The 22,830-nt window shown below is 41.5% G+C and overlaps 1 protein-coding gene across 2 annotated transcripts in view; it reads right to left on the bottom strand.

Annotated features, from left to right (window-relative positions):
• Positions 1-22,830, bottom strand: part of PLCXD3 (phosphatidylinositol specific phospholipase C X domain containing 3) — a 117,353-nt gene that overhangs the window by 41,469 nt on the left and 53,054 nt on the right. For both annotated transcript variants that reach the window (XM_089496113.1, XM_089496122.1), the window contains exon 2: positions 2,950-3,658. In XM_089496113.1, the coding sequence (XP_089352239.1) occupies positions 2,950-3,658 (709 nt within the window). The remainder of the gene's footprint in view (positions 1-2,949; positions 3,659-22,830) is intronic.

Here is a 22,830-nt window from a genome sequence, read left to right as displayed (position 1 = left end):
TACCTAGAACTCTTCTGTTTGCTGTGTTCACATTTGCTTGGCAAATTTGCCTTACCCTTTTCTTTGGAAGCCTAAACTGTATTTTTAAATGCTCAGAAATTTGGACCTTGAAAGAAAATCACAATGAATGGAAATTTCATGGGGGAAGCAGAAATGTCTTTAGGTTGCCCTGACTAGGGCTACCACCACACAGCAGAATTAATGCAGTTTGACACTGCTTTGACTGTCATGGCTCCATCCTGTGGAATATTGGGATTTGTAATTTATTGTAGCACCAGAGTTCTCTGAGAGAGAAGGCTAAAGAGCTCACAAAACTACAAATTCCAGATTTCTACAACACTGAGCCATAGAAGTTAAGGTGGTATCAAACTGCATTATTTCTGCAATACAGATACAGCCTGTATCAGTAATAAGTTTAAGAAATGTCCCCTCTGCTGGGAATAGAAATTGTCATTATGTAAACGGGGAGTAGAGTTTGAAGAGACTCCATCCAAGTACACTTCCCCGAATTCTTTGGGTGAAACCACTGAGAGCTTAAGTGACATAAGAGGATAATAATTTTTTGATGTAGTAGAGCTGCCCCATTTGTTCATCATTTTCTAATGATTTGCAACCAAGTGAGCAATTATCCTCCATTTGGGAGTGACATTTAAGGTGACATGAAATCTCTGTCTATAAAACATAATCTGCTCTTTCTAACACTGCATTAGGAAAATTTTCATCACAGTAGTCAACATTGCTTTGGTCTTCCTCTGTCCATTTGCTTTATGTGAACACTCTCAAGATTTCACAATTTTGGCCATCCACAAATTAAGTAACTTGCTAAAAAGTCAATAGTTGCCAGTCACAGAAGATGGAAAGGAGACCCAGATATGAGTGATTGCCATTAATGTTGTCTTCATAGTGGTTTACAAAGACATGTCTCAGAATCAAATATGCACAAACAATCAAATGCAATCTGAGTGAATGAGAGCATGGATGACTGCTGCTGCTCAACTTCCGGTTCCCTTCTGTTATGTTTTTTTTTTTTTGGGGGGGGGGGTTGAGATAATGGAAATAAGATGAACAAAACATGTATCTCTATGATCATGATGAGGTCACAAGCTGGGCTGGACCCAGATTTAATCATAGTTAGAGTAGACCAGCTGAAAATCAGTGGGTGCATCTACACTGTAGAATTAATGCATTTTGACACCACTTTCAGTGCTGCAGCTCCAGCCTATGGAATCCTGGGATTAGTAGTTTTACAAGGTCTTTACCCTTCTCTGTCAAAGGCTGATGGTGCCTCACAAACCTGCAAATCCCAAGATTATGTTGGATGAAGCGATGAGATGACAGTTAAAATGGTGTCCGCATTATTTCTACAATATAGATGCACCTAGTGACTAATGTCAGTCCCACTGATTTCCTATAAATTTACTCTAAATATGATTAAATCTGGATTGAACTCATGACTTCCTATATGCAATGATGGGCATTCAGGATCATTCCAGACCCATGCCTCACCACATGAAGGCTATTACCACAATGATTCACATCTGAACAGCAGTAGCAAATAATAACAAATGTTTACTGGTTAGGAAGAAAAATAGAAAAATATTTGACAACAACCATTAGCTGAAAACCTACATGGGGATTCTGGAACACAAATCTCTACATGTGGAGTCACACAATAATTGTGCTATGCAAACCTTGCACTGAATGGCAGTGCTGTGCAGCCGAAGCAAAATGTCCCTTTTTGCAACTGAATACATGACCAAATATACAATGTACAAGGGGTTTCCATGAGCAGTGAATGCCCATGTACAATGTTCTTCTGCATGTACAAGTATGAGTCCCAGTCCTGGGAAAAGAGCGGGATATATATATACAATGGCACTGCATGTACAACTACATTTCTTCAATCTTGAACCGAATGCAGATGTTCTCCATCAGACAAACCATTTCTTATTCATCATCATCATCGTCGTCGTCGTCATCCCACCTTTTCCTCAAAATTGAGATTCAAAACAGCTTACAATTTTTTTAAAAAAAAATACAGCAATACAGCTAAAACATACAAAAGTGAACCTTAAAATGAAATTGAGCTAATCATGGTATTAAAGCAATTCCAAGCTGCACTTATAAGTAAAAGGGATAAAAAAAGAAATCTTTGTAAAGATAAAGTGCAATTTAAAAGATTAAAGGCAATTAAAACAGTTCAATTTAAAATAATATAGTACCCTTTGCCCATTGTTTAAAGCCTTTAAAAGTCTTTCGGGGGGGAGGGTTTGCCTGCCAACAGAACTGCAGCAAGGAGGGGGCCATCCTGGCCTCCCTTGGGAGGGAGTTCCACAGTCTATGATCAGCCATTGAGAAAGTCCTATCTCATGTCTTCAGCAACCATTTTTGTGATGGTGGTGGAACTGAGAGAAGGGCCTCTCAGAGCCTGGGCAGGTTCCTAAGGGGAGAGAGTGTCTGCCAGATAGCCTACAAGGCATATAATCACTTCCACAGGAGAATTTCTGTGCATGTGTAACATACAACCAGGATTCTGACCATTATCTAATTTCTGGGCAATCTCCCTTTTAATTTTAATAGAAGCAATTATTGGTTTAAATTCCACTATATTCTTCCAACATTATCCCTGTATAGTTGCCCCTTCATCCACAGATTTGACCATCCACACCTTTGAAATGTAAAGCAAACCTTCATATTGCCATTTTATATAAGGGACACCATTTTCTAGGCCACTGTATTTCACAGGACTTGAGCATCAACAGATTTTGGTATCCACAAGGGGTCCTGGAACCAAACTCCAGTGAATACCAAGGACCCACTGTATTATGGCCATAATCCATAAGAGATTAAAAGTTTAAAGAGTTTAAACAAAAGTTTAAAGAGCTTTATGTCCAAGATGCTGCCATTGCCACCTACCTCATGAACACAACCCAATATGTAACCACTCACCTTTCAGTGATTGTTTCTCTGAGACCGCTAGTGACCCCTTTGACCACAGTGCTAGCCTTTGGGGTCAGCACCACCTGAGATATAAAAAAGGAGCCCTTCTTCCTTCTCTCGGTGATTGAAGCCTGAAGAAACTGGATCAGTTTTTCTGGGTCTGTTGTGTTTGCCCATGGAGCTGGCATCATTTGTCCTGGCCACAGGAATGGGACTTCTAAAGCCACTGGACTATGATAAAATACCAAAACTTGATAATCCTTCTCCCACAGGTACTGGAGACAGACTTCGTGGGCAAATATGGCAGGGCACATTTTACTCCCAAAAGTGTCTTTGAGCATTTGGACCAGTTTTTCATGGTGACATTTCTGCATCCCATAGAAGTGGTTGAAGTCCAACAAGACCACTTCCTTATGATGATCGGCAAGAAAGGCACTGATCTCCTCAAGGCCCTCATTGACTTTGGCACTGAATAAACCATGAGCAAAGTAGAGTTCGTTGTCAGGGTCTCTGGGCTTTGTAGAGATTCTAAGATCAAAATAGCGTATGCCAGCTCCCAGCTGGCTAGTAAAATTCATTGTCTGAGTCGCCAGCCATTTCCTCATCAGCTTTTTAGCCACAGTTCCAAACACAGAGACAAAATTCTGGACAGTTTCTGGTTGCTCAGGTCCAACTGGAGAAGCCTCATCAATGTAGAAGCTAAATGAATCGTGAGATCCTAAAGATAATACAAAAGAACATTTCTTTTTTTACAAAAAAATATTAGGACAGGATGGGTGTGGGAGGGATAAACACAAGTACTCACCAAGAGTGCCTATATCCCTCATGTAAATATATTATTATTATTTATTATTTTAAAATCAATTATTTTAGCATACATACATGTCACTACTGGCAGATATTCTTCTTATTTACTATCAGTTCGACTTCAGTTTATGAAGACCCTAGGAATGAGAGACCTCCAACCTCCCTGATCATCAATTGCTCTGCTCAGGTGAGTTCAAATGTGCCCTCTTTGGTTATAACTTATTTTTGGAATACACTTTTTAGTTGCATGTGCTTAATAATATAGAAAACTGCCATACACTGAGTCAGATCCTTTATCTATCTGACTTAATATTGTCAGTTTGGACTGGCAAATATTCTCCATGGTTTCAGATAGGTAGTGGTGGTGGTGGTGGTGGTGGTGATATTTATATTTATTTCTAACCCACTTATTTCTCAGGTTGGGACTCAAAGCAGCTTACAACAATTTTTTAAAAATTAAAATTCCACAAGATACAAAAGTTGAAACAAAATTAAGCAAAAATAAATAAAATAAAACCAGGTCAAAACATACATCATTAAAACACACCCACCCACCACCACAACAATTAGCAATATCCAGTGTATTGTGTAAGATTGGCCTTATATAATCACTCATTAAATGCCTGTCAGAATAGAAGAGTCTTTACTTGTCTGAGAAAAGAAAGTAGGGAAGGTGCCAGTCTAATTTCTCTGGGAAAGGAGTTCCAGAGCTTGGAGTTTATTTCCTAGCTCTGTTTGGATATGGCTGGTGGCCTTCCATTCAGTTACTAGCTGGGACTGACCTTTAGTTTCCAAAATCAGATGGGATCGGTTATGTTCAAGTTTCTTTTCCTTGTTTGCTTTGGGTTCAATGAACATCATGCAAGATACTCAGGGACAATATTAGTTTGCTCCTTTTCAAGTCAACATGTATCATGTTGAGTGCCTGGATGTCAGTCTCTATTTGGCCAGGGTCCAGTGAAGTTGCTCTGTTGATGGAATTGCTTCTATCAACAGAATCACAAGAGGAATTATTTTTGCCTGTCAGCAGACCCCACACATCCACAAAACTTCTTTGAAGCACTGAACTCCCCCCTCCCTGCCCTTGGAGCAGATATTTTTATGGTGCAGAGGGAGGAAAGTAGAGGAAAGGCAGCTTGCACAAGTAGACAGCATTGGTGTTGGATTTAGGCAAAAATCAACAGAAGGGTTTGGAAAGAATGATTATGCACTCTCTTGAGCTAGAATTAGCTGTTCCGACCCTCTGTTCTTCAAGTCACTAATAAAGTTATCTCTCTGTATTCATTGATTTGTTATCTGCAGATTGAATCATCCATGGCTTGGAAATATTTTAAAAATATATAAATTCCCAAAAGCAAATGATGTTGCCATTTTACATATGGGACACTGTTCTACTATGCCATTGTTTATAATGGGACTTGAGCATCCATGGATTTTGGTATCCATGAAGGGGGGGGGTCCTAGAAATGAATACCAGAGGATACCAAGGGTCCACAATTTATAAAAAATAAATAAAAAATAAGAGTATCTCTTATTTGTGCCATTAGTATTGAAGATAAAATATATACTTGCTATTGCTATTACACCACTCTAGCTAGCCTGTTCCAATGTGAGCTGTCCATAGTCCTGACTGGCTGTGAACTAAGGCTGCATCCACACTGGAGCAATAACCCAGCTTGGCACCGCTTTAACTGCGCTGGCTCAAAACCCTTAAGGGAAAGACTTGGAAAGCTATGTCAAGATTTCTGCAGGTATTTCTTTTCTTTTCTTTTGCCTGCAAGGCTTTGACCCATATGCCAAATTCTGTTTCAAGTGCCACATCGCTCATTCCTTTAGCTCTCTGCAGGGAATCTTCCATCCTAAATAAGAATCTAAGTGGTTGGAGTGCCATGCCAGCTAGGAGTAAGAGGAAGAAATTGAATTTCCAGCAATGAGGAGATGCAGGGTGGAACTAAGTATGCTGTGCAGTTCCATTATTCCTCCACCCTAAACAAGACTTACTGTTAGCAGGTAAAATAACTGTATGTTCTTTCAGACTGAGTAAACGACTAGCTTCGACTGCGTTAAACCCTTTCCTTCCCAGTCATTTTTCTGCTCAGAATTTCCCCAACAAAAGCTGCTTTTATTGGTGTGGGGTCAACAATATAAGGATATGAATCTGCATCTTTGATGTCATTTGAAACAGGAGGTGACTTTGTGGATAAGAGAGCAAGAAGGGCTTAAGAAGCCTTCCTCCTTTTCTTCCTTCCTCTGCTTTCCCTGCTGTCTGCATCATTCTCAATATATAGGGGCTTCCCTGATAAAACTCAGAACTCCCCCTTTCCACTTTAGGAAGAAGAGCAATCTCTTGTGTCCATTTCCATTCTGTTAACCAGAAGAGCCCTGGTGGCACAGTGGTTAAATGCCTATACTGCAGCCACTCACTCACAAACCACAAGGTTGTGGGTTCAATACCAGCCAAGGCCTCAGAGTCAACTCAGCCTTGCATCCTGGTGTAGGTTGCCACAATGAGCACCCAGCTTATTAGAGGCAATTAGCTTACACTTTGTAAACCACTTAGGGAGTGTTTAAGTGCACTGATAAGCAGTATAGAAATGTACGTGCCATTGCTATTACTAACCAGTGTGGCATAGTGGTTTGAGTGTTGGGACATGACTCTGGATTCTAGGCTTTGATTCCCAGTTTGGCCATGAAACCCACTGGGTGACTTTGGGCAAGTCGCTTTGAGCCTCAGGGGAGGCAATACAAACCTCTGAACAAATCATGCCTAGAAAACCTCATGACAGTTTCACCTTAGGGTCACCATAAGTCAAAAATTATTTGAAGGCACACAACAACAGTAGTTTATAGCATTATCCTTTCACTTTAATTGACAACACTGTCTGCCTCTCCCCAATATGAATTAGATAGGGCAACTGAATACCTAAAGCTTCATCTGCCTCCTAATAATGGTCTAAAATCGTGCATTGGGAAATATACCCGTATCATGTAGCTATGTCTCCATAGCTATGTTTCTTCTGGGATGCGGTGGCTCAAGTGGTTAAGATGCCGACTCTGTTCATTGCAAGATCAGCAGGTTGGCAGTTCAAGGCCCAGGTGCTGCATGATGGGGTGAGCTCCCATCAGTAGTCCCAGCTTCTGCCAACCTAGCAGTTCGAAAGCATGCAAATGCAAGTAGATAAATAGGTACCACTCCGGTGGGAAGGCAAACAGCATTCTGTGCAGTCATGCTGGCCACACGATCACAACGCTGGCTCTTCAGCTTAGTAATGGAGATGAGGACCACCCTCTATGGCTGGACATGACTTGATAACCTTGCCAATGGGGAATACCTTTACCTTTAATTGAATATTCAAAGCTTCTTCTGCCTCCCAACACTAGTCTGAAAACATGCATCAGGAAATATACCACTATCATGTAGCTATGTCTCTATAGCTATGTTTCTTAACCCTAAAATGCACCTTGTAAACAGTGGAGCTTTCCCTCAACACAACTGTGTCCAAGTTGTCAGAGAGTGAGATGAATGGGGAGGTGTCCAGTTGTTTTTCTGTAGCTGGATTCTCTTGACAAGTAGCTCCTGAGATTCCCAGGCGTCCTTAGGAGGTATCTGCAGATAACACCATTGTAACATATCCAGCTACAGGAAAGTAATTACACATGTCCTCATTCATCCCCAGTTCTCTGACAACATGGAAATGATTGTGTTGGAGGAAGGGCTGCATTGTTTATGAGAGGGGTTGTGGTGGTATTTTGGTCATTGTTTTGGTTAGAACAGAATCCCAGTATCAGCAACAGCTGTGTGTAATGGTGCACATCTGACCTATGCCATTGTAATTCACTAACAGGGATACCAGCCAATGTTTTAAAATGCAAGAAAAAATAGCTTAGGTTCTTTTTATATTTGGAAAGAAAATGCCTATAAAACCACACAAATAGAAAATTTGTTGGAAATTTTATAAAGGTTTTTTTAAAGATAGATTAGATAGATAGATAGATAGATAGATAGATAGATAGATAGATAGATAGATAGAGTAAGCCCCCCCTCCATATCTACAGATTATTTTTCCATGGATTCATCTATCCATGGCTTGAAAATATTTTAAAAATATATAAATTCCAAAAGGTAAACCTTGATTTTGCTGTTTTGTATAAGGGAAACCATTTCACTATGCCATTGTATTTAATGGGACTGGCACATCCACAGATATTGGTATTCACAGGGGGTCCTGGAACCCCAGCAGATACCAAGGGCTTGCTATGTAGGGTGGAACAGATTTTTGGGCAAACAGATTCTACTGGAAACAGAGTGACAGAATGCTTTGATTGATATCTTTCAGTATTTTTAAAGCGACTTCTTTCTGTTTCTAGAATGGGCTCATCATATGTACTGGAATGGAGTGGAGGGAGCATGTCTCAAAACTGCTCACATCACTATCATGATTCAGGATTCTGGTTCTAGGTTGAGCCAGATGAAGGAACTGGCACCCAGATCTATCTCATTTTGTCTTGTTTTTGTTGTTGTGTGCTTTCAAGTTATTTCTGACTTATGGCAACCCTAAACTGAACCTATCACGGGGGTTTCTTGGCAAGATTTGTTCAGATGAGGTTTGCCATTGCCTTCCACTGAGGCTGATAGCATATGATTAGTGGGGTTTTAACAGAACTATTTATTTTTTAAAAAACCTTTGTTTTAAATAGGTTTTAGTGGACATGATTCCTTTTTTTTAACATATTTTTATTCAGCAGACAAACTATCAGATAAATAGCAAATATATACATAGCAATGCTTCATTGCTTCATTTAAAAAGTAAAGAAGATAAGAAATGATAATAGTAAAAATACTGCATTGCATTATTTGTTCACATATATCTTATAGCCTTATTTTGTATATATAAATAATAATAAAATAAAACTTTTATTTATATCCCGCTTTTCTGTGACAAGACAATCAAAGCGGCTACAACATGTTAAAATCCACATTTACAAATTTATGTCCCAAATTCCCCCCCTTAAAACAGGATTAAACAAATTACAATTAAAACATCTATTAAAAACACAATAAAATACAGCGAGGACAGAGCAGTGGGCTAATACATGATGTGGGGGGCAGTCATTCTGTGGCCGGGCACTTTTATTCAGGAAAGGCCTGCCGGAAGAGATCCGTCTTGACAGCTTTTTTAAAGCTGTCTAAGCTGGCAATTTGACAGATCTCGTCTGGCAGACCGTTCCATATCAAACCTTATAAGTATTTTAAATAAAATTCTATATAATTGTTCAGTGTACGTCATTCTTTACATGTGAGCCACCTTCAGTCTTGTGTCAAGAGAGAATCAGCATATAAAACAAACAGATAAACAGACCATTGATTGGGCACTTATTTTTCTGGATCTCAGGCATACTACTGATTGCACTATTGGTTTTATGATCATTCTTGGTCATGGCTGAATAACTAAGTTCCATACTGTAACTTACATTGGATTCTTATCTTGGCTTCTCTTCTAGAACTATGTGTCTACAAAGACAATATTATTTGTGCTTGTGGAATGACAATATTGGATAGTGAACAATGATGTCACAATGGATGGAGATTTGTCATCAAGAAATGAAGGGCCAAAAATGGATAGTACCTCACATCACCTCAGTAGCATTTTTCATTAAAAACTGTTCAGCTACTTCATAGTGAATCACCATATATTGCCTTGGACTTTTTAATATGGTTGCTGCCATGCTGCAGAAAAAAAGCAGTTTGGTCCCACTTTTAACTGCCATTGCTTAACGCAATGGAATTCTAGGATTTGTAGTTTGCAAGCTATTCAGCCTTCCCTGTCAGAGAGCTCTGGTGCCTCATCAAACGACAAATCTCAGAATTCCATAGCATTAAGCTATGGAAGTTAAAGTGGTGTCAAATAGCTTTATTTCTGCAGAGTGGCAGCAGCCTGGGTTTCACAGGTATTAAAGTTTTCAATAAAACAGTCTTTAGTAATTGTTTTTAAAATACACCTGTTTCTCTTACAATTCTCCTGTAAGCATTATACAACTTGATTTTGTTTCAAAGGCAACTATATAAAGGTATGGTTTTAAATACATTTGTGCCTGGAAGGAAAGTATCCTGGCAGATTTTGCTATTCTTTCTCTTAATTATCTGTTGATCTGAGATTGTCTTACTCCCACAGCCATTATGTTTAGCAAACCAGATCTGTTCATTCATGTGAAAATATTGCCTTCTGTCAATCTTTTTATTTCTCTTTAGTTTTGCTCTCCTTAATCATGAAAAGCTGTCCGGTTCATAGACGAAATCACAAGAGAAATCTGCTCCAAGTCTGTTGACTTGGCCTGTGTGGGTGTGTATGGCCTGCAGCCCTGGATTAAATTTAAATAAAGAACTAGTCTCTACAGTCCAAACAATAACATATGGAATGATCCTTGACACTGTCCCTTCAGTGCTGCCAAAACATTATTTATGCAGACCCAGTGGTGAGTTTGGGGTTTTGCATTTTGTAAGAATGAACACCGACCACATTTTGCTGGAATGGAAAAAGCCACCCCTGGACTAAATGCTGCCTCAAATGTTCAGAGAGACAGATCTGCCTAAGGTTTACTGAGGTGTGCTATGCTCCTTGATGGGCAACAGAGATGTTACTGTGGGATTGCCAGAGAGTTGAATAATTACATCCTGTTGAATAAATAAATTGGATTAAAAGATCCTGTTGAATGATTACGATAGTGTAAGGTGCTGTGGAGAGCCAACATGGCATAGTGGTTTGAGTGTTGGACTGTGAATCTGGAGACCAGGGTCTGTTTCCCTGCTCAGTCATGAAACCCACTGGGTGATCTTGGGAAAATCACATGCTCTCAGCCTCAGATCTCCTCCTCTGGGGACAGAAGGACAGAGAACGGAACGAGTGAGGGACTTCCTTGTGTGCAGTAAAATGCGTCACCCACTCATTCCGTTCCCTTCCAGGCTCCTTTTGTCCTGTTCTCATCCTGTACCTGGAGCCGGTGCGATAAAGTTGCACCTCTTTTAACAAATCTTGCCAAGAGAAGCCCATGATAAACAGCCTTGACAGACCAGTGATAAATGCCGGTCTCAAGGCAGAGTGGGGACATGGTGTCCACACAACACATGCCCCAACACTGCCCTGAGAACACCATTAGGCCATGCACTGGACTGCATGGCAGGTGACATCACGGTGCTCCTCTGGTGCTGCGTCCAGATGACGCAGCACCAAAGGAGTGCCAAACAGCCACAGCACCAGCAGCTATGATGCCCTTTCTGTGGCACATAAAAGACCTGCTTTTTGCAACTCCTTTTGGCACTGCAGAAAGGCCAGATCAGGGCTGTGGCGTGTAGTTGCGGTGGTCCTGATCCGGCACTGAAAGGGGCAGTCGCAGGCCACCCTTTAGTCTGTTCAGCCTCAGAGTCATCTTTGGGTTGCCGTAATTTGGAAGGGACATGAAGGCACCCAGCAACAGAAAAGGTGGTGTAGGCTATATTTCAGAGGGACTTTATTGGTTACAGCTGAATAGGTTTTGATCCACAGAATGGTTTGTGATGTCATTAATAGTTTACTTCTATCTTTAATAGCATTCTTTTGTAGTGGACCCTTGCCTTATGTGGGAGATCCATTCCGGACCCCCCCCCCCCCATGTAGGCGAATTCTGCCTATGCTTGAGCCCCATTCACTTGAATGGGGCTCATGCCTGTAGTGGCATGGCGGCACGGTGGCATGTGCGCACCATGGAAGCGCCCTCCATTCATTTAATGGGACGTGCCCCCCCACGCGCCCCGCACAGCTTGAGCACATAAGCTCAAAGCCGCGTATAGTGCACCCGCTTATAACGGGGCGCACTGTATTGTATTTGTTTTAATGTGTAAAGTGTCTTGAATCCTGATTTTGGAGGAAAGGCAGTGTATAAATGTACAGACCTCTGTGCATTCCACTAGTCACCTCTCTCCAGGATGAAGAGTAGCCATTGGTGAGAAATCTTTGTGTTCAGTCAGCCAGTTACAAATCCGCCTAACTTTATCGCACCATGGGCTCCTGGCAGAGATGAAAACAGAATGGAAGGGGCCAGGAATGAGTGTGGAACGAGTGGGGGATGCATTTTACTGCACACAAAGTCCCTTACTCAATTCATTCCGTTCCCCATCCATTCCCATACATTCCAGAGGGGGCAATTTTTGAGAACTGTTCAAAACAGTTCTCAAAAATCTCCTCCTCTGGGGACAGAAGGAGAGAGAACGGAATGAGTGAGGGACTTCCTTGTGTGCAGTAAAATGCGTCACCCACTCATTCCGTTCCCTTCCAGGCTCCTTTTGTCCTGTTCTCATCCTGTACCTGGAGCCGGTGCGATAAAGTTGCACCATCTAGGCCACATTTTACTAGCTTCTTTGCAAGAATATCATGGGGAACTTTGTGAAAAGCTTTACTGAAATCAAGAGACAAAGGGAAGAAGGAAGGAGAAGGGAAGCGGGAGGGAGAGAGGGAGAGAGGACAAGAGACAGGGAAAGAGAAAAAGGAGGTGGAGAGGGACAAGGAGGGAAAGAAAAGGAAGAGGTGGAAACAAAGGGAGACAAAAAGGGGAGAAAGAAGGGGAAGGTGGAGAGAAGGAAAATAAATAAATGAGAAGAGGGTAGGAGAAGAGAGATAGAGAAGAAGAGATAAAGGAGAAAGATAAAAGAGAAAGTGAAATAGAGGAAGAGAAAGAAGGAGAGAAAGAAAAGGAGGGAGAAAAATAAGATAGAGGCAGCAGGGAAAAGAGTAAGACGAAAGAGAAAGAAATGGGGAGTCACAATGGAAGAAAGAATGAGGGGAAGGAAAAAGAAAAAGAGAAAAATTGGGAGGCAGAGGAGAAGAAATTGAAAGGCAATCTGGATTCTACAGCTATTGAGGCCTGAGGTGAACGAAAGGACAATCCACAAATTATTCTGCTTATATTCTCTGTCTTCTTTTGGCTTGGACTAGACTCACTGCTAGTGTGCAACCCCTGGAAGATGAGAAACAAGAAAGTGTGTTTTCCGTCACCTGGTCATTTGAAGAACCAAGCTTCTGACTTTAAGAACTCAGTGCTAATGATATTAACCCAATATTATAATGTCACAGAATTCATCATTTATACACAGATGAGGTAATCTATTTCCTTCCTAGTTATACCTTTCCTCCTTATTCATTTACACTTAATAATAGCTAATGGTGCTCATTCACCCTGAGTGGCTTATTTATTTAGATGCAATTTCAGCCCCGCTATCGAGGAACAAAAGATTACGGTTGGCACCCTATTCAATAGTTACAAGATTGTTGGTTGGATTTATGATCTTGTGACTGCCAGGGATTCACATTTGTGGTCATTGATGACCAAGCATGACCCCCTCCCCCAGCCAAAACGCTGTCTTTTCATCTAACCAGCACCCCAAGCAAAGGATTTCTAAGGCAGATGCAGATCAGGGTGCTGGGAAATGATACTATCCCAGTCATGGGGCACACTGAGAGAAGCGGTTGAAGCAGTACTCCAAGAGTTCTCTCCTGTTGCGTGTTCTCCATGCATTGAAGGAACTTTCTCAATGTTGCTATTCCTGATGATGTAGTATCTACTCCAAGGTTACATTCTTGTATTAAAGTGTGGGCATAGGGGAAAGAGAGAAGCATTCACTGGGCTTCACAGAAGACAAAATCCAAAGAAAAAACCACCCAGTCAAAGGAAGGAGGGGAGAAGTAACCAATGGTTGAAGGAGCCAGAGAGGCAAAGATTATGTAGCCCTGTATCGGAGCCCTGGTGGCGCAGTGGTTAAATGCCTGTACTGCAGCCATTCACTCAAAACCACAAGGTTGCGAGTTCAAGACCAGCAAAAGGGCCCAAGCTCGACTCAGGCTTGCATCCTTCCGAGGTCGCTAAAATGAGTACCCAGACTGTTGGGGGCAAATTAGCTTACTTGCTAATTAGCTTACTTGCTGTTCACCGCTATGATCTTTGGAATAGCGGTATATAAATAAAACAAATTATTATTATTATTATTATTATTATTATTATTATGTAGTCGCGTCCAAACTCCATGATACCAACCAGTGACAAGACATAACAGAAAAAAGCTTGTTTAGGGGGAGGGGGAAAGGGAGGACAGGTGATAAGAAGAAATGGCACTACCATTAGCCAGTGAGGAAACTGTCTGGAGTTGAAGATGTTGCTGGAGATTTTCACATGGGAAAAAGTGACGTGAACATAGCGGGATCATCCCATCACTATTGCACAATTGCATGAACATTATCAGATGATGTCATGCAACGTTGCGATAATCACAGCATTATCCCGTGAATAAAGAGGAATTCTAGTGTCATTTCTGACCTATGGCAACCCTTAGGCAAACCTATAATGTGTTTTTCTTGGCAAGATTTGTTCAAAGAAGGTTTTCTATGATGCTTAGAACATGTGACTTGCCCACAATGACCTGGTGGGTTTCCATGACTGAACAGGGATTTAAACTTTGTTCTCCAGTCCTAGTCCAATGCCCAAACCACTACACCATGCTGGCTCTCTGAGAGCAGTACTAGCAGCCCTCTGCTTAGCTCCTTTCCTTTCCTTCTTTCTTGGAAGAGAGCCCTGTATACGGTATCTGGTGTCTTCAAGTATGGTGGTCTCTGTCCCACTGCCAGTACTGAAGTAACAATGAAGTGCTCATCCTGTCAGCTTCTCCATATGGAATGGGGTGGAAGCACCATCTTGTCAACCCTTAGGTCAGCATTTGCCCTCCAATCACGGCTGACTGCTGTGCCCCATGTGGGTTTCATTTCAGACCACCAACTATTATGTAAAAACTCATCCATTGTCTTTTTTGTGCTAAAGGCCTGGGTTGCAGCTTTGCATCATTATCTCTACTCTTTATCTAGAAATTATAGATTATCCTTGGAAGTGTGAGATGTAAAAGAGCCTATGTGAGGGTTAAAAACAACATTAAGAGATATGAGGAGTAAAAGATTGTGTGAGGAATGATAGACTGGTATGAGATGTAAAAGATTGTCTACAGAATAAAAGAGGTGTGAAGAATAAAAGACTGGAAAGAAAAAAGAAAAGGGCTTTCTTATAGGAACTCCATCTAGGGTTAGAAGAGTTACATAGCTCACTAAGTTACTTGTTACTTACATTTAAGTTGCATAGGATTTAGCTACACCCTATGCATCAGCTGCTCTGAACTGTATCTAAGGAGTTTATTGTGCAGCCATTTTTGCCTGATCCAGGCACAGGACGGGATTGGCATCGAACAGGGGGAAATGGGTGTTACTGCACAGAAAAATGTGTACTTTGTCACAGAGTAACCACAAGGTGTCCCCCAGCTGCACTTAGCCGGCAGATTTTAAGGGATGGAAAGCTTCCATACTACCAAAAATGGCGGGATAGGCGCAGCTGGGGGACATCTTGTGATCGCCCTGTGACAAAGTCCACATTTTTTTGTGCGATAACACCCATTTTTCCCTGATCCCGTCCCGTGCCCAGATTGGGCAAAAATGGCTATGCGATAAACTCCTAAGTTTGTTCATCCACCTTTTTGGCGTTTAGTTTTCTGTTCTCTGTGTTTGAAGAATGCATGTTACAAAGCATGTCACAATAAGATGTTATTTCTATAAAAAGCTTCTCTATATGTTTTTACAAAGAAAACCAAGACTGGCTTTGTTCCCCGTAACATGTGTTCTGTGCTGTGGTGGTGGGGATCATATGGGACTGGTTCTTGCTCACTTTGTGCTTGTAAATATTAGTTACTTTGCTTGCAACATACACTACTATTTTTCATCTTCCCCAACAGGAAGGCAAAGATAACAAGGAAAACCACTGCTTTCAGTTGGGTTCTAATAAGGACTAAAGACATCATTATGGAAAATCGAGTATCATGACCTCTGGTGGGAAAGGTAGGACTATGAAACCTTACATTGTGGATCTTTCCCCTGACAAAACATACACACACTGGGGGGGGGGGGGGGGTGTGGGGTGTGAGAGTGAGTGTGTGTTACACTGACCCATAGAACAAAAAATGGCTTTGCCATTAACTCATTTTCAGAAGGCACAATGTCATTACTTTTGGTAGTGAGTTATACTATTTAAACACATCTCAATGTTTTCTGTTCCAGCACCTCCCTCATTTTTGTGTGATTAGTAAAGATATATTCCAGTTGGGGCCTTTTTGTGATGCAAACGGCATTCTTATTGAGTAAGTCATCAATCAAATGAACACATTTGTTTGAATGAATCTATTTATCGAGTATAAAATGTTTGCCTTGTCTCATGAAAACAAAAATAAATCAATGGTTAAAAGCTAATTCTTTCTCCCTGGCCGCATATAAGAAGGCACAAATATCTATTGCCAAGCAGTTAATCTGCTCAGAGTTGCCAAAGTTGTCCTGCACATGTTTCAAAAGCTCATTCTTCAAGTAAAAAAAAGGAAGCTTTCTTGAAAACCAAAGAACAAAAACAAAAAGAAAACTTTGGGGAAAAAAAAAAGCAATCCTTCCAGGATAATCTATAACTTCTAGGTAAAGATTAGAGATAAGAATGCAAGGCTGCAAGCCAATTTTTAGCACAAAAACAGAAAATGGCCAAGTGCTTACATAAATGGAAGTGGTGTGGAATGCACATGCATGAAACATAACTACCAACCACTCCCTGCCCCCTTCTCTGGGCTGGCTTTAACATTAGACCATTGGTGCTAGGGTAAATTTTGAAGCCTTCAATAGGCTTAGCAATACCATCATGGGGAGGCCAAGGATGGAGGCAGCTGAGCTAACCCGAAACATGGTGACACGCTGTCATAACCACAAAGGAGGACAAGGCACTACAAACATGTAGGGCATTCAAGAGAAATGTGGGACATTACAAAATAAAAGCTATAAACAATAATATAAATGTAAATTCATGCTTCTTAATCATGCTCAGAATGGACAACATTTTGAAACTCCTTCTGGACAGAAGGTTTAAATGGATGACATGTCCTGGAAAAGGAGGACATCTGGCCCAAAACAATTTCAACAGTTTTCAGCACCACTCATTGCTGTAGTGGGCTCTGTCTGGATATGATGGATGACATCCTGTGTGAAAGTTACAATAGCATATTCTACAACATTTCACAGATGAAAACTGGGACATGTACAGGCAAGCAGCATAAGAGTGTAGTTAAGATGGCAAATGTTATTAATGAGGATGAACAGACAAGCTAGGAGAAGCTGCAGCATTTTACTTTTTCCCGAGTTAACTGGTAAGGGCACGATGCTCCCCTCTCCACTCCACTCCCTGCTGCTGAGTTAACTGAAGGCAATGGTGGCTCTAGAGCGTATGGGGGGGTCCATCACACACCGGATGACACCCCAGAAGAGGGATGACACCTGACTGAGTGCACACACACACACACACACACACACACACCCTGCCATACGCCAGTTGGAAGTAAAATGGCATGCAGTGGGCAGGGAGAGTACCCAGAGCATCCTCCCTGCCTGCACACACCATTTTACTCCCGAGAAAACCGGTGCAAGGCAGAGAGAGAGGGTGCTCTGGGACATGGACAATAGAGGGAGAGATCTTGTAACAAAAGTTGACAAGTTGTAGGTCAGCAAAAAAGAATTTTCTCACATGGCTCAGTCCATGATCAGCTTTGGCAGGTGGCTGGGATCCAGCACCAGTGCAGTATAAAAATTCCACATGTGGGACTATGCAGACTTGGTGCAACCCCAACTCCCCCTTTTCTGTCCAGTAGCTCTTCCCCCACCCCTAAGCACAGATATTTCCATGTTGGGAGAGTATGGGGGATCAACAGTGCTATGTGATGAACACTGGAGGTTGCTCCACATGATGCCCTTCCAGCACCTCCAGCTAAAGGGAGCTAGCTGGGCATATCACCAATGATCTCCCAATCTTTCCTGACATGGAAATGGCTGGGGGTAGGGGGCCATAGGACTGAAACCAGGCTGGGGGTGGTTAGGTCATTGCACAGTCAGTTGAGAGGTTCAATGTCCAAAGTCATTATTATATAGCATAAATTGGACAGGTGTGTGGGTATATATATATATATATATATATATATGCCTTAATGTTGCCTGTTGACTTATGGCAGTGATGGCGAACCTATGACACGCGTGTCAGTGGTGACACGCATGGCCATTTGGGGTGACACGCGCGGCAGCCCCCAGCCTCTGGGCTGGGCCCGCTCATGCAGCCATTGCCGCAGCCGCTAATGCAGCTGGCCAGCCGGCCACCTCCTCCTCCTCAGCCGCACCGCCCTCCTCCTCCCCAGCAGCACCGCCCTCCTCCTCCCCGGCAGCACCGCCCTCTTCCTCCCCGGCAGCACCGCCCTCATCCTTCCCGGAAGCACCGCCCTCTTCCTCCCCAGCCACACCGCCCTCCTCCTCCCCGGCAGCACCGCCCTCTTCCTCCCCGGCAGCACCGCCCTCATCCTTCCCGGAAGCACCGCCCTCTTCCTCCCCAGCCGCACCGCCCTCCTCCTCCCCGGCAGCACCGCCCTCCTCCTCCCCAGCAGCACCGCCCTCTTCCTCCTTGCCTTGTTTTTTTATTTTATTTTATTTTATTTTTAAATATATTCAACCCAGCCTTGGTATTTTATTTTATTTTATTTTATTTTATTTTATTTTATTTTATTTTATTTTATTTTATTTTTAAATATATTCAACCCAGCCTTGGTATTTTATTTTATTTTTAAATATATACAACCCAGCCTTGGTATTTTATTTTATTTTATTTTATTTTTAAATATATTCAACCCAGCCTTGGTATTTTATTTTATTTTTAAATATATACAACCCAGCCTTGGTATTTTATTTTATTTTATTTTATTTTTAAATATATTCAACCCAGCCTTGGTATTTTATTTTATTTTTAAATATATACAACCCAGCCTTGGTATTTTATTTTATTTTATTTTATTTTTAAATATATTCAACCCAGCCTTGGTATTTTATTTTATTTTATTTTATTTTTAAATATATTCAACCCAGCCTTGGTATTTTATTTTATTTTTAAATATATACAACCCAGCCTTGGTATTTTATTTTATTTTATTTTATTTTTAAATATATTCAACCCAGCCTTGGTATTTTATTTTATTTTTAAATATATTCAACCCAGCCTTGGTATTTTATTTTATTTTATTTTATTTTATTTTTAAATATATACAACCCAGCCTTGGTATTTTATTTTATTTTATTTTATTTTATTTTTAAATATATACAACCCAGCCTTGGTATTTTATTTTATTTTATTTCATTTTATTTTTAAATATATACAACCCAGCCTTGGTATTTTATTTTATTTTTAAATATATACAACCCAGCCTTGGTATTTTATTTTATTTTATTTTATTTTTAAATATATTCAACCCAGCCTTGGTATTTTATTTTATTTTTAAATATATACAACCCAGCCTTGGTATTTTATTTTATTTTATTTCATTTTATTTTTAAATATATTCAACCCAGCCTTGGTATTTTATTTTATTTTTAAATATATACAACCCAGCCTTGGTATTTTATTTTATTTTATTTTATTTTTAAATATATTCAACCCAGCCTTGGTATTTTATTTTATTTTTAAATATATACAACCCAGCCTTGGTATTTTATTTTATTTTATTTTATTTTTAAATATATTCAACCCAGCCTTGGTATTTTATTTTATTTTTAAATATATTCAACCCAGCCTTGGTATTTTATTTTATTTTATTTTATTTTATTTTTAAATATATACAACCCAGCCTTGGTATTTTATTTTATTTTATTTTATTTTATTTTTAAATATATACAACCCAGCCTTGGTATTTTATTTTATTTTATTTCATTTTATTTTTAAATATATACAACCCAGCCTTGGTATTTTATTTTATTTTATTTTTAAATATATTCAACCCAGCCTTGGTATTTTATTTTATTTTATTTTTGTTATTAAATAACAAAGTGTCCTCCATTTTGACCATGTCTAAGAAACATGCATTTATATGAACATTTTTTAAAAAATCATTATTTTTTTGGTGTGTCCTCCATTTTTTAAAAAATGTGTCCTACATTTGTAAATTATGTTTTTTTGTCGAAGTGACACACCACGCGCATTATGCTCGATTTTTTGCCTAATTTTGACAGACCACGCCGAAAAGGTTGCCCATCACTGATGTATGGCAACCCCATGAATTCCATAGGATTTTCTTAGGCAGAGATAGTTTTGTTGGTTCCTTCCTCTGAAATATAACCTATGGCAACTTAAACTGCTGTAATTATTCAACAGGAGTCCTTCTCTCTGGCAATACCACACTCTTTTCACTGCTGCACCTCAAGGAGCATGGCAAACCTCCGTTGACCTTAGGCAGATCTGCCCCACTAAGCATTCTGTGAGGTAGCATTTATTCCAGGAGTGGGCAGAATACAGCCTGTGGACTGCATGCAGCCTTTTGTGGCTTTCAGGGTTTGTTTTTACAGGCCCACAGGTTAAAAAAAGAAAAACTTTGCTAATCCACCCCCCCCCCCCCCAATAAAGGTGTCTCCTTTATTTTTATTTTTTAATTCTTGCCCCCAAACGCACTCTTATAGGTGTGGATAGGGTTGCCATAAGTCAGGAGCTCCAAACCGGGACAAATGTAGGACAAATGTAGGGCAACGTTTTCAAATGTAGGACACATTGTTTAAAAATGGAGGATGTGCAAAAAATTGAGGGTTTTTTAAAAATGTTAATATAAATGCATGTTTTTTAGGCATGATCAAAATGGAGGACATTTTGGCATTATTCCTAGACAGATGGCAGAAATGTATTTGCCCTCGGGTTCAACTGTACTTCTCAGAAGTGTGTACTTGGTCAAGGGACTGTGGTTTTTCTTCACTGCGCATGAGTTTGTAAAAATCACAGCAAGTTACATTGGCCGTGCCTCAGAGGCTTGTTGATATCAATATCACCACCATCATCATCACTATAATTGTCCAAGAAAGGCAGACTTGTTAGCATTCAAAGCGCCATAAATACACAGAAAATGCATATATTTAATAATAAAAAATAATGGGGGAAAAATAAAAAACAAGGCAGGGGTGTATATATTTCATAATAAAAATTAATGAAATAAAATAAAACAAGCAATAATAAAAATTAATAAAATAAAATAAGTATTTTATATTTTTAAAAATAATTTAAAAACCCCCAAAAACCAAGGCAGACCTAATGGCCACTGACTCAGCTTCCTCCTCCTCCTCCTCCTCCTCCTCCTCCTCCTCCTCCTCCTCCTCTCCCCCCTCCTCCTCCTTAGGATGGCTGGCGCACGCACACGCACGGAGGGAAGCGGGGCAGGCCCGTGCGCGCACAGAGGGAAGCAGGGCAGGCACGCGCGCTGCCGCTAGCCCCTGCTGAGGCCTGGGCGGCGCACGCCGAGGAGCCCGTCCTCTTTGGCCAGCTGGCCAATGGCCGGCTGGCCAAAGCAAGGGATGAGCTCCTGTTTTGGAGCCCCATGCGAGCGCGCGGGTGGGCAAGCCCTGACGCAGTGGCGGCGGCGCTTCTGCCGCTGAGGAGGAGGAGGAAGAAAGCAGAGCCGGAGGAGGTGGTGGATTGGCGCTGCCCAGCCCACCACGAAGAGGAGGAGGTGGGTTGGCGCTGCAGCCAGCCGCATTAGCGGCAGCGGCAATGGCCGCAGGAGGAGCGGACCCCGAACCAGGAACAAGGCATGGGGGGGCCCCAAACTGGACCGGGACCGGGAGGGGCCCCCCAAAAGCATGATTGTCACGGGGGCCGCCGGGTTATGGCATCCCTAGGTGTGGAGGATATTTTCATCACATCTGGAGGCCCCCTGAGCCCTCCCAGTGGTGAAAAACAATTTTTGCAAAGTTTTCCAAAAAGATTTTTAGCCCTGAAATGCTCCATAATGTCTACAGTTTTTTCTACCACATTTTGCAGTTTGGGCCCTGGAGAGGCCATTTTTGAACTCCCGGACATGGTGAAAATGCTCTCATATACATTAGAGGTATATGAGGATAATGGGGTCTCACACCCATTTTTTATTCTTTTATTTTTTTTTCAAGGACTTCTAGGAGGATAATGTGGCCCACTAGCCTTTCCCAGTTGCCCACCCCGATCTAGACTTTGCTGCTGCACCGGCATCCCTGCCACTATTCTTGTTTGTAATGATCCTGATGTTTCTATTGACAAAAGCAGCTTCTCTAGGATCTCCTTTATTTCTTTTTTTAAAATGATGACAATTCTTTAAACAGCCCTTGCTAAGGTTTCAGCAGTACACCATTAAGTGAATGAGTGTTAACACATCCTAGTTTTAAAGGAGAAAGGATGAACTTAATCAATTTGCTCTCACCCCAAGCTCTTGCTTGATTATTATTATTATTTTTGTTACCTGTTACAATAACCATATTCAAGGTATTTTGTAATGAGGAAAGGGAAAAATCTGTGAAGTGCACTGCTTGTGATTACACTATTGCTGAGCAAATATCATGCCAATTACTAGAGCTCATCATTGAAAAAGACCTTTTGGATCTCTGGTTCATCTTTTATTCTTTTCTTCTAAACACATACACCCCACACCCTGCTGTAATTTTTCTTCAGTACAGTAAGCAGCCCTTCTTCAATGCAAGGTGGATTTGGATGTATATTTTTAGAGCTCTTTACACCTAGGGTTGCCATATCCCGCCCCCCGGCGGGACAATCCCGGTTTGGGCGGTGCCATCCCGGTCCCGGTCCGGTTTGGCGCCCAAACCGGGACGGCCCCGCCCACCGCGGCCACCTCCGCCGCCGCGGCTCCAAGGCCTTTCTGAGGCCTGGGGCGAGGCCGGGGTGATCGCCGCCGGCCTCCTCCCCTCCTTCCTGGTCCCTGCGGGGGCCAAGGAGCCGAGGCCGCGGCAATCGCCGCCGGCCTCCTCCCCTCCTTCCTGGGCCCTGAGGGTCCCAGGAACGAGGAGAGGCCCCGATCCTGGCCTCCGATCGTGGCGGGGCCCAGGCGGGGAGGGAAAGCCTCCTTAAGTGGAGGCTTTCCCTTGCCGCTTGGCCTCCGCTGCGATCGCAGTAAAATGTAGGACAGAATTTTCAAATGTAGGACACACTTTTTGTGTGTCC

This window comes from Sceloporus occidentalis, unplaced genomic scaffold, assembly GCF_023333645.1.
Source record: "Sceloporus occidentalis isolate IW3139 unplaced genomic scaffold, rSceOcc1.0.p SCAF_1, whole genome shotgun sequence".
Lineage (NCBI taxonomy): Eukaryota > Metazoa > Chordata > Lepidosauria > Squamata > Phrynosomatidae > Sceloporus > Sceloporus occidentalis.
This window is presented reverse-complemented; position numbering and strand designations above follow the sequence as displayed.